This window comes from Urocitellus parryii, chromosome 15 (genome assembly GCF_045843805.1).
Source record: "Urocitellus parryii isolate mUroPar1 chromosome 15, mUroPar1.hap1, whole genome shotgun sequence".
NCBI lineage: Eukaryota > Metazoa > Chordata > Mammalia > Rodentia > Sciuridae > Urocitellus > Urocitellus parryii.
In genome coordinates this window covers 18,436,126-18,449,178 of record NC_135545.1, presented here as the reverse complement: position 1 = coordinate 18,449,178, position 13,053 = coordinate 18,436,126, and the positions used below count along the sequence as shown (strand labels likewise).

The window sequence follows — 13,053 nt, the reverse complement described above, 5'->3', positions numbered from 1 at the left end:
TTAATTGAAGATGAACACTTCTTTTTCCCCAAAAAATAGCTCACTCAGGGCAGAGAACTTTCTGAAGGCACACTTCAATAATCCACCTCCCATAAACATTCCCTGAAGAAACTCCAATACTTATTGTCATACATTTCTTAAGTGTCGCCACTGTACCATCTTCTAGGGGAACTCGGGCCCCCTAACTTTGACATAAAATATTCCCCTTGGGCTGGGGTGTGGCTCAGCGGTAAAGTGCTCGACTAGCATGTACGAGGCCCTGGGTCCCATCCTCATTTATTAAAAATAAATAATTTATTAAAAATAATTTATTAAAATAAATAAAGTTAAAGCATTGTGTCAACTAAAAAAATAAATATATATAAAAAAAGATCCCCCTCAAAGCAGTTTCTACTTTTTTGCATTCTATCAACAGAAAGACCCAGGGCCAGGCCTTGTACTTGACGAGAGTCCGGGAGGGCAAATGGCAAGGTAACCTTGTCCTCACCTGGCACATCAGCTATGGCCACCCACAGAAGCACCTGCAGGGCATCTTTACATCACAGCCACCACCCCAGCCCATGTGAAAGATGCCATCTCCCTGCTGGGACCCAGTCATGTTGTTCTCTGTGTTCCAAGGGATCCCAGGTCAAACGCCCATCTGTCCAACACTGCGGATATTTCCCAACAAACTCCACAGGGTCATTGCTTTAACCCTTGTACCTGGTTCAACACCAAACCCAATCATCTCACTTCCCAAAACAGGGGCTGCCCTGCCCTTGGTGCACAACCTCCTACCCACCACCTCTCTGCATCCCACCCTAGACACAGGTACACTCAGGCATCTGGATGACGCGCTGCCCCACTCACTCTGTGCTCTGATACACTCCCACGGAGATGTTGAGCCCCTCCAGCTCCTCCTTGAGCATCTGCAGGTCCGAGTTGACGAAGCTCAGCTCCAGGCGTACCTGCTCTCGCACCTTCTGGTTCGTGGCTACTCTGTTCAGAGAGAGAAGGGAGAGATGTGCCCTCAGCCAAGCACCCCACTGCCAGGTGAGCAGACCAAACCTCAATTCCTGCGGGGAAGCTCAGAGGGCTGCTTGCATTTGCTTGCCAGATGTGATCAGACAAGTTGTCTCAGAGACCCTGGGCATCTGCCCCATCTTCAGCCAGACCCGCCAGCAAATGGAGCCGGGAACACAGTCAATAATGCTGCAAGCTGCCACATCCTAAGGATCTCTGCAAAAAGTTACCCTTGAAAACGATGACTGCCTTCAGTCACCCGCTAAAAGGCCACAAATTATCCCTTTAAATCAGACACAGTAGCATGAGTCCCAGCACTAGGAAGGCTCAAGAAGGCAGTTCACTTGAGCTCAGGAATTCAAGACCAGCCTGGGCAACAAGTGAGACCCCATCTCAAGAGACAAAAATACACAACAACAAAATTATCCTCTTACAAAGAAAACAGAGGACGAAGTAACACTTCCCAACTCATTCTATAAGGCTAGAATTACTGTGATCCAAAACAAAACAGGTCAATATCCTTCATGAATACCTATGCAAAAATCCTCAATAAACAGCAACCCAAACCAGCAATATATAAAAAGGATTATCTACCATGATTTATTCCAGGATACAAGATTGGTCCTACATCGGAAAATCAACTCATGTAACACTATATTAGTAAAATAACACATGGTTAGCTGGGCCCAGTCTCATAGTAATTCCAGTGGCTTGGGAGGCCAAGCAGGAGGATCATGAGTTCAAAGCCAGCCTCAGCAACTTAGCAAGGCTCTAAGCAACTCAGTGAGACCCTGTCTCCAAATAAAATATAAAAAGGGCTGGGGATATGGCTCAGTGGTTGAGTGCCCCTGGATTCAATCCCCAGTACCAAAAAATAAATAAATAAATAAATAAAATAAAAATAAAAACACATGTTGTCTCAATAGATACAGCAAAAAGCATGTTAACAAAATCCCATGCAAATTCATGCTAACGTTTTTCAACAAACTATGAAAAATAAGAATTTACAAAAGCTGATAAAAGGTACTTACACAATCTGACAGCTAACATACTTAACAGTCAAAGACTGACTGTATTACCCTTCTGGATAAGGTAGAGATGTATGTTTTTGTCATTTCTCACAAACACTGTACTAGTAGTTCAAACCAGCAGCAATGAGGCAAGGAAAGAAATTAAAGGCTTCCGGATGAGAAAGGAAGAAATAAAACTGCCTTTATTCACAGTGGCCTTATTTTTTTTTGTTTTTTGGGGTTTTTTTTTTTGCTACTAGGATTGAAACCAGGGCCCTTTGACCACTCCACCATATCCCCACACATTTTTGTATTTTATTTACAGACGGCATCTCACTGCATTGCTGAGCACCTCGCTAAATTACTGAGGCTGGCTTTGAACTCAGGATCCTCCTGCCTCAGCCTCCAGAGCTGCTGGGATTACAGGCATTCACCACCTCACCTGGCTGCCTTATCTTATATGTAGAAAATCCCAAGGCATCCATAAAACAAATGTTAGAACTAATAAATTTAGCAAGGTCACAGGGTACATCAATATGCAGAATTCAGAGCTGGGGTGTAGCTCAGTGGAACAGCATGTGCTTTAACATGTGCAAGGCCCTGGATTCAATCCCCAGCACCAAATAAATAAATAGAGACCACAAACACTCATGCAAATTAATCTATTTCTAGCAATAAACAACCTTAAAATGAAACTGAGAAAACCAATCTGTTCACAATAGCCATTTAACAAAAGTCCAACATTTGGACACTGAAAACTATGAAACATCTCTGAGATATTACATGAACAGATATTCCACATTTAAGGATCAAAGACTCATTATTAAGAGGTCAAGTCTCCCCAGCTGACTTTCTGACCCAATGCAATCCCAATCCAAATCCCCATAAGCATTTTTTTAAATATATTTTTTAGTTGTCAATGGACCTTTATTTTATTTATTTATATGCGGTGCTTAGAATCGAACTCCGTGCCTCACACACGCTAGGCAATTGCTCTGCCACTAAGCTACAACCCCAATCCTCCATAATTTTTTTTTTTTTTTTAGCAGAAATCATCAAGTAGATACTAAAATTTGTATGGAGACACAAAGAACCTAGAATAGCCACAACAATTTTGAAAAAAGAACAAAGTTGGAGGATTTGTGCTGTTTGATTTTAAAACTTGTTACAAAATCACAGTAATCAAGACAGGGTTGTACTGGCATGAGGGGAGGCAATGAACCAGAAATAAATCCTTAGGCTTATGGCCAACTGATTTTGACAAACATGCCAGGACAGTTAGAAGCGGGGGAAAGATAGTCTTTTTAACAACTGATGCTAAAGCAATTAGACATTCATAGTTATGTCCAGGTCCCCAGGACCACCCCCAGTGTTTTAGTCAGCTTTCTTCATCGTTGTGATTGAAATACCTGACAAGAACAAACAGGGAGGAGAATTTTATTCTGGCTCACATTTTCAGAGGCTCAGTCCTTAGATGGCTGACTCCACAGCTCTGAGCCCAAAGTGAGACAGACATCATGGTGGAAGGGTGTGGTGGAGGAAAGCAGCTCAGGACACGGAACCACGAAGCAGAGGGGACAAAACAGAAACCCCAAAGGCACACCCCCACCGACCCACCTCCTCCAGCCACACCCTATCTGCCTCTAGTTTCTACCTAGTTAATCTAGGTCAGTGGGTTAATTCACTGATTAGGTCACAACTCTCATAATCTCATCATTTCACTTCTGAATATGGCATTGTCTCACACATGGCATTTTCTGGGGACACCACATATCCCAACCATGATACCCAGGTTCAGCAACTGATATGCTACTATGACTAGCAGAACTCATTGCTTGAATTTATCAGAGCAAAGAGATAACAAAGCAAAGGGGTGTGAGAGGTCTTGAAGGAAGGCTGGCACAGGCTTTTAAGAGTTCTCTCCCAGTGGAGTTTTATGCAGGTCACATTTAATTCCTCCAGTAATGAGCTGTGACAACCCATATGAAATGCCATCTCTCAGGAAAGCTCGTTTGAGATGCAGTATCCAGAATTTTTACTGGGGGCTGATCAAGCAGGCACCTCCACCTAGAAAAATTCCAAAATTCTAATTCCCGGAAGGGAAGGAGGTAGTTCCACACAACACATCATTTGTACAGTGTTGGCATGGTGAGCCACTCATATCAGACCGGGAGGATGGGAACCCTCCGAAAATCTAAGTTTCCAGCCATGAACCCAGAGCCAGTCTTGCCAACAGGCCTGCCTAAGGATAGCAGTCTCAGGCCTGCAATGTGGATCCTTTACTGCACAATGGGCAAAAAAAATCTAAATCTTCTAGAAGAAAATAAAGGAGAAAATTTCATGACATTGGGTTGGATAAAATATTCTTACACACTGAGAGCATAATCCCAAGAGAAGAAACTGATGAAAAGTCACTGTCAAGTTTTAAAATCTGGGCTGGGGGTATGGCTCAAGCGGTAGCGCACTCGCCTGGTATGCATGTGGCCCAAGTTCGATCCTCAGCACCACATACCAACAAAGATGTTGTGTCCGCCGAAAACCGAAAAATAAATATTAAAAATTCTCTCTCTCTCTCTTTAAAAAAAAAAAAAAAAGCTTTAAAATCTCTGCCTTTTAGGAGACACTATAAGAAAAAGGGGCTGGGAATATAGCTCAGAAGAAGAACATGTGCTTAGTACTTAGCATGTCTGAGCACCTAGGTTTAAACCCCAACACACACACACACACACACACACACACACACACACGGAGAAGAGAATAAAGCCAAAGACCAAGAGAAAATATTTACAAATTATATATCTAATAATTTGTATGCAGAATATATAAAGAGCTACACTAAAAAATTCAAAAGATAATTCGATGTATTTTTTCAAATAGACAAAAGACCGGAATGGACATGTTACCAAAGAAGATATATGAACAGTTAAAAGCACATGAAACTTATCATATCATTAGTCATATCATATCATATCATTAGTCAGCAGAGGACTGCAAATTAAAACCATAATGAGACACCAATATACACCTATTAGATTGGCTATGATTTAAAAAAAAAAAGTCAGATAATAACAGCATCAGTGAAGACGTGGAGAAACTGAAGCCCTCATAAACTGCAGATGGTAAAAGGTAGAATCACTTTGGAAAACAGTTTGACAGTTATACAAAAACTTGCCATGTAACCTAGCATTTTCACTCTAAGAATCGACATGAGACAAATAAAAATAGGCATGTATCCAAAGACATGTGAATATTCATAGTATCCCCAAAAGCCAGAACAATCTAAATGTCCACTAGCTAGTAAAATCTAGTATACTTGGGGCTGGATTATAGCTTAATGGTAGAGTGCTTGCCTCACACGTTTGAGGAACTGGGTCTGATTCTCAGCAACACATAAAAATAAATAAAATAAAGGTATTATTTCTATCTACAACTAAAAAAAATAGTTTTTTAAAAAGGCTTTTAAAATTTTTTGGTATACTCACATGGTGTATACATAGAATGGAACGGCATTCAGCAATATATAGCAACAAACTTTACTGAAGGTTTTTTTTATTATTATTACTGGGGTTTTTGTTTTTTTGTTTTTTTTTTTTTTTTTTTTTTGGTACGGGGGACTGAACTCAGAGCCATTGCACCACTGAGCTACATCCCAACCCTGTTTTGTATTTTATTTAGAGACAGGGTCTCAGTGAGTTGCTCAGGGCCTCACTTTTGCTGAGGCTGGCTTTGAACTCGTTATCCTCTCGCCTCAGCCTCCCGAGCTGCTGGATTATAGGTGTGCACCATTGCACCCAGCTTTATTAATGTTTGTCTGGTTTTTAGTTGTAGGTGGACACAATCCCTTTATTTTATTTTTATGTGGTGCTGAGGATCAAACCCAGTAGCTCAAGCGTGCTAGGTGAGCGCTCCACCACTGAGCCACAACCCCAGCCCCTATTAGTGCATTTTAATCATACAGAATAATGGGTTTTGTTGTGGCGTATTAGAACATAGACATAAAATACTTTGATAATATCCACCCTGCATTACCTTCCATGACCTTCCTATTCCTTTAATAGTCTCCCTTCTACTTTTATGTTGTCTTTTTCTTTTTCTTTTTTTTTTTTAAGAGAGAGTGAGAGAGGAGAGAGAGAGAGAGAGAGAGAGAGAGAGAATTTTTAATATTTATTTTTTAGTTCTCGGCGGACACAACATCTTTGTTGGTATGTGGTGCTGAGGATCGAACCTGGGCCGCACGCATGCCAGGCGAGCGCGCTACCGCTGAGCCACATCTCCAGCCCCCTTATGTTGTCTTTTTCCCGTTGGATTCCGCATTTGGGAGAAAGCATGTGATACTTGGCTTTCTGAGACTGGCTTATTTTGTTTAACTGAGGACTTCTAATTCTATCCATTTTCCTGTAAATGGCATTATTTCATTCCATTGTGTACATATACTATATTTTCTTTATCCTTTCTCCCACTGGCAGATACCTGCGTAGATTCCATAACTTGGCTAATGAGAATTGTACTGCAAAAAACATGAGTGTTCAGGTGTTGCTATAGTATGCTGATTTTTTTACACGTTTTCAAACACAGGGGTTTTTTTTACACCTACTCAAAGACCTTACATTTTACAGATTAAGAATCACTTCAAAAATAACTATAAAATAATAACCAGGCATTGAGCCAGACCTATGATGAGCTCATGTCCAGGCACCATCTCTTTGGGTGCTAATGTTGTTTTCATTTCATGGATGAAGAAACCTGAGGTTGATTAGCCGAGAGCTCCAGCCAACCAGAGAGACGGTATCTTACCATTGCTCCCTCCTCAGCTGAGGAAAATCCAGCCCTGTCACCTGCTTGCTTTGCTCCCACCTGCCCATCTTTCCTCCAGAGAGTGAAGTACTACCCCTCTTCCTTCAGTCTCCCCCCACCCTCCCTTGGGGCTGTCCTTCACCTTGCCACATGCATGACAGTGCTCATCCTCTGGCTGCCCGGGAAACTTTTACACCTCTACCTTTGGGCTTCCCTAGCCAGGCAATGAACTACTGGCTGGTAAATGTCACTAGTTTGAAGTCTTGAGGAGTAAAGGGGAGGGTTCACGATCACCAATATGAAATGCATTTTATATTACAACGTAGGGATACACATATGCATCCCTAGAACACAAGCCTCACTAAAGTCATGGATGTGATACACTCCAACATATCCTATTCTTCTCTAAAAACTTACAACTTACTCACAACTAACAACTTCCTTTATTTAAAAAAAAAAAAAATGATCTTGGGCTGGGATGTAGGTAAGTGGTACAACACATGGCTATCATGCACTAAATCCTGGATTCAATCCCCAGGGCAGACCGCCCCCCCACCGCAAAAAAATGTTATTTACGACTTTCCAATTCTCTGATTCTCCAACACCAACTAGGTTTTCAACAATTCGATTCAATCCCAATTCCAACTAACAAAGTTAGCAGCAGGCTCAATAAGTTAAAGGCTCACAAGAAGGCAAGTATGGGCTGCAAGTCCCAGGAGAGGGCAATACCTGGATCTCTCACTGTCCAGCTATCAATTGGGGGGAACTTAAAATCCGCTCCTCAGGTTTGACAATTCACTGTAATGATTCACAGAACTCAGGAAAACACTTTACCTACCTTTCTGGCTCATTATGGAGTCTGAGATGTGGGAAGAGATGGCACAGAGTGAGATACAGAACAGAGGTGGGTAGATGTGGATGCCATGACCTCTCTGGGTGTGCCTCCTTCCCAGCACCTGTTCACAGCCTGGGAGCAACCTGCACCCCATCATTTAGGGATTTTTATGGAGGATTAATTACATAGACATGACTCATTAGCCATTGGTCCCTGGTAATTGACCTCAATCTCCAGGTCCTCTGCCATCTCTGGAGGTGGAAGGGAACGGGGAACTAAAAGTTCCAGCCCTCTCATCATGGCCTGGTCTTTCTGGGAATCTTCCCCGTTCTGAAGCTTCCCGACCAGGAGTCATCTCATTAGCACACACAAGATATTCTTATTACTTGAAAAAAAAAAAAAGATATTCTTATTACTTGGGAATGGTTTTAGGAGGTCTGTGCCAGGAACAGAGACGTCAAGGGTTTTTTTAGGAGCTCTGTACCAGGAACACAGGGAACAAAGACAAATATTTATTTTTTATTATACCACAGCAATTCATTGGATTGATTTCATTACACACCATGGGTCACAACCTGCAGCTTGTAAAACCTGGGCTACAGAGGGGTCATTGAGAAAATGACTGATTTACTAGTTAATATTATCCATCAGGATTCAAGGAAGAAAACTTTCTCAGCCCTCAGTATTAGGAAGGGGTTCACTTTTTAATGACATGTTGTTTTTGGCTAATGAGCACACAGTGTGTTCCAGATCACATTCCCTTCTTCATATCACCTGCCAGGAAGCTCAATAGACACACTGTGGTTCACCTCTAATAAAATATATAGGACTTGGGCTGGGATGCTGGCCTAGCAGGTGTGAGGCTGGGTTCAATCCTCAGCACTGCATACAAATAAAATAAAGACATTGTGGCCACCTATAACTAAAAAATAAATATTAAAAAATATATATATGGGGCTGGGGATGTGGCTCAAGTGGTAGCGCGCTCGCCTGGCATGCGTGCGGCCCGGGTTGGATCCTCAGCACCACATACAAACAAAGATGTTGTGTCCCCCAAGAACTAAAAATAAATATTAAAAAAAAATTCTCTCTAAAAAAATAAAATAAAATAAAAAATATATATATAGGATTCTGTGGCATGTGTTAGCCATACCTTCAGACAAATCTAAATCTCTCTTATATCTTTCTTCCTCCTAGCCTTTACATCCTTATTCATTCATGCTTTAATCTGACATGTTGTACAAATGAGCAAATGTGCTTCAAATCTACTTTGTTTTGTTTTGTTTTTGTTTGTTTTTAGTTGTTGATGGACCTTTATTTTATTTATTTATATGTGGTGCTGAGAATCAAACCCAGTGCTTCATACACTCTAGGCAAGCCCTCTACCACTGAGCTACGACCCCAGCCCTTGAAATCTATTTTGGATAAACAGTGAAAACTCCTAAAGAACAAGTCTTCTATTTCTTGATATTTCTCCTAGAAGTTTACACCGTCCTTTCTCCATGATGGAGACTCAACAAATTTCAGTTTCTGGAAGAAAAAAATGTCAGAATGAAGACTGCTCCCAACTGTCGGCTCACTGGTTCTTGGCAGCAGCCTGGGTCCAAGATAAATTATAGCAACGGAGACACCAAGACTCCCCAAATGCCAAGACAATGCACACATAATGCCAACTCTTGGTTTCTTACATGTTAATTTTCTATATCTCCTCTCTCCCAACATGACAATAATTTGCTACCTAAGAATTGTAACCAATCACTGAGCTATTCTTTGGATGTAGATGTTTTTGTGTGAGTCACTTTGAATTATGGTGGCAGCCAGGTGGGGTCCTGAGTTTGGCTTCTCTGATGCTGATCTTTGGATACAGAGATGATGCAGAAGTCAATTCTAGGATTTAAGGTGTATTTCTAGCACAGGTAAGGATTTTTCACTGATTCGTTGGTAGAAGGAGGTTTCTTGATTAAGGTGTACCAATTCAAGATGGCAGACACACCCAGCCACCTCTGGTCCTAGGCTGGGGCAATGGTCAAATATAAAATGGGTTGGTCCAAATCAGGGATTAAGTCCAGAGCCTGCGTCTTGTTGATGCTAATGCTTTGTGCCCTGGCTGCCTTTCTGAATGAAAACAAATGGTTTCCCTGGGCTTTTTAGGGAAATGTGCTGCGTCTTTCAGCTTCTGTTTCGGTGTCGACTCCTCTGGGCCAGTGTGGTATAGTAATCAATGTTTTAGCCAAAAGAGAACTTGAGGCTGACCAGAATGAGGCAGAAGGGTGCTTCAGAAAGGGCCCAGAAAGGGCCTCACATTAGTCTCCATGGCTTCCCTCTGGCCAGAGGGATTTTGATAAAAAGCACATATGTACTAAAAAGAACAAAGATGGCTTCTGTGTCCCGAGTTGAAAATTCCTGGCATGTCCCCATGTTTTGTCTTAAACACACACTTGAATTTTGCTTTCTGACTCTCATGTCCCTATTGGTTTCCATGAGATTTTTTTTCTCTCCCAAGTCTTTGAGTAAAATTGTTCCTCTGGGAACAGGTACCATAATTGACCCAGTGACTTGCACCTGCTTCAGAGACCTTATCGGATCCACTTAGTTGACTCTAGGGAACAGTCTTTACTCTGCCACCTGTTCTTCCAGGAACTGGTCCTGAATCCTGCTCTGCCAGGGACTCAGGAGGTAGGCCTGAGGCTAGCCTATGCCCTTGCAGGGCCACATGACTGGGGCAGAAGATTAGGTGTGGGCTGGCAGGATATCTGCTCCAAGTCCATCTCTCAGTAGGGGAAGGCAGGCCTTGGATTTCATGCCAGCCCAAAAGGCCAAGGAGCGCTCCCACATCTCACTGCAAGAACACGTACCAGCCCCTCAGAAGTGACCATGCGAGCAGTCATCAACCTCTGGTCATTCTCATTAAACCATCCCAGGTTACTCCTGGCCTAAAATCCCATGACCCTCTGGCTAAGTGATCACAAACTGAACCAGAGACCTGTGCAACTCGTTCACTTGGCCCTCGGGTAGTTGTTTTTCCCTCCCCTTCACTGGTTGCCAATGTTTAAAAATTCAACAATCAAATGACTGATTGATTGACTGCAGTACTTGGAATTGAACCCAGGAGTCTTCCACCTCTGAGCTAGATCTTCAGCCCTTTTTAAAATTTCATTTTGAGATAGGTCTTGCTAAGTTGAGCACGCTGGCCTCAAACTTGCAATCCTCCTTTCTTGGCCTCCCAAGTAACTGAGATTACAGGAGTATACTTTTGTTCCCAGCAACAATGAAAAGACTTTTAAGCTGGGCATGGTGGTACATGTCTGTAAGCCCAGAAACTCAGAAGGACTGCAAGTTCAAGGTCAGCCTCAGCAACTTAGCAAGTCCCTAAACAACTTAGACCCTGTCTCAAAATTTAAAAAAAGTAGTAAAGCACCCTGAGCTAAAGCCCTGTTACTATCCCCCTAAAAAAGAAAAAAAGAAAGATTATTTTAAAAATTGGGCAGATTGGCATATGCCTGTAATCCCAGTAACTTGGGAGGCTGAGGTAGAAGGATCATAAGTTTGAGGCCAGCCTTAGCAACTTAGGAAGACCCTGTCTCAAAATAAAAAACAAAAAGGGCTGAGGATGCAACTCAGTGGTAAAGGGCTCTTGTGTTCGATGCCCAGTAGTCTCCCCTCCACACCCCCCAGAAAAAGAGATCTCCAACTTTGTGGAGTGGGGACAGAAGATCTGGCACGGGTAGGTACCTTTAAAATATTGGCTATTCTCCTAATTAAATTCCAGGAAGCTCATAGATTCTTTGCTGATACAGATCAGAGAAGATTTGAAGGGGCCTAAAATCCTGGCAGCTCACAGCACCTGCCCAGCCACAGTGTCCTCTTACCTGGTCACACACTGGAACCCTCACTTCTCATCCCACATTTCTGGGGACATTTTCCCAAACATCCCCCTATCCCTGTTCCAACTGTGCTACCTTCATGTGGGGACTGCAGGTGAACATCTGAAAATTAGAAGAAAGAAGGAGCGCAAGGCCCAAGACATGACAGAAACTAGCCCCTGCTCATAGCAACAGTCACATAATCATCATCCATCACCCAGGGACACGGCCGGGCCACCGCTAGGCTTGGCAAAATGCCTTATTTATTTTCAGAAAACCGTTGGTGCCGGTTGAACCAGATTAATAAATACCTTTAGGGTTTCCTCTGACAACATTGTCCAGAGTGGGGCACTTTGAACTATTAGGTCAGTGTGAGAATCATTAACAACCCCACCCCACCCCCACCCATGCCACCTCTACAACTAACTTGACAATGAGTCTGAGCCAGTCTCAGAGCTATTTGCTGGTGTCAGTAAGGCTGGGGCTGGGGCTCAGTGGTAGAGCACGCGCCTTGCACGTGTGAGGCACTGGGTTCGATCCTCAGCACCACATAAAAATAAATAAAGTTATGGTGTCCATGCACAACTAAAAATAAGAAAAAAAAGAAAAGAAAAGCAGACAGGCAGAACTGCCCTAGTTTCAGCCTGAGAAACTCCAAGCCCCTGGTCAAAGGAGCCTCTCTGAGTGCCCCAAGTCTCTGAGGCTGTGCTATCCGGGGCCAGTCGCTATCATATTTTCATTTCATCACACCCTAGAAAAACATCACTTCCTGACATGGTCTGATTTGTTTATTTGTATATTAAAGTCTCCCCTCACAGGTTGGCAGGTAGCTCAGTGGTACAGCACTTGCCTAACATGTGTCAGGCCCTGGTTCCATCCCCAGTAACCCATTCCCCTGCAAAAAAAGTCTCCCCTCCATAAAAGAGGACTTCACATGCATTGTGGGTAGCCTTATCCCCTGCACCTCTAACCCTTCATGGCACTTAAGAAGTGCTCTGTGAATTCATAAACAGGAAAATCTAGCAGAGACTACTCCCAGAGAGGCCTCAGGGCTACTCCCCAGCCCACAGAGCTGGCCTGTTAAAGTGTCAAACAGAAAAGAGGTACACACCTGCAACTGCAGCAACTCGGGAGGCTGAGGCAGGAGGATTGCCAAGACTGAGGCTAGCCTCAGCAATTTAGCAAGACCTTGCCTCAAAATACAAAATAAAAAGGAGCTGGGCGCCGTGGTGCACACCTGTAATCCCAGCAACTTGGGAGGCTGAAGCTGGAGGATCACAAGTTCAAAGCCAGCCTCCGCAACTTGGTGAGGCCCTAAACAACTCAATGAGACTCTGTATCTAATAAAAATATTTTAAAAGGGCTGGGGATGTAGCTCAGGGGTAAAGAGCCTCAGGATCTGATCTCTAGTATGCAGGGGGAAAAAAAAATTGTGGCAAGCAGAGCCTGAGGTCACAAAACACACCAGACTTCCCAGAACAGGTAGGGGGTGTCAAATTTAGGAGGACTCTCCTAAGCTGTGCAGGCCTCCTGAAGTCTACTGTGCTGT

At 43.0% G+C, this 13,053-nt stretch overlaps 1 protein-coding gene across 1 annotated transcript in view; it reads right to left on the bottom strand.

Annotated features, from left to right (window-relative positions):
* Positions 1-13,053, bottom strand: part of Rhpn2 (rhophilin Rho GTPase binding protein 2) — a 60,449-nt gene that overhangs the window by 29,670 nt on the left and 17,726 nt on the right. The window contains exon 3 of the mRNA XM_026391255.2: positions 850-978. Within this exon, the coding sequence (XP_026247040.1) occupies positions 850-978 (129 nt within the window). The remainder of the gene's footprint in view (positions 1-849; positions 979-13,053) is intronic.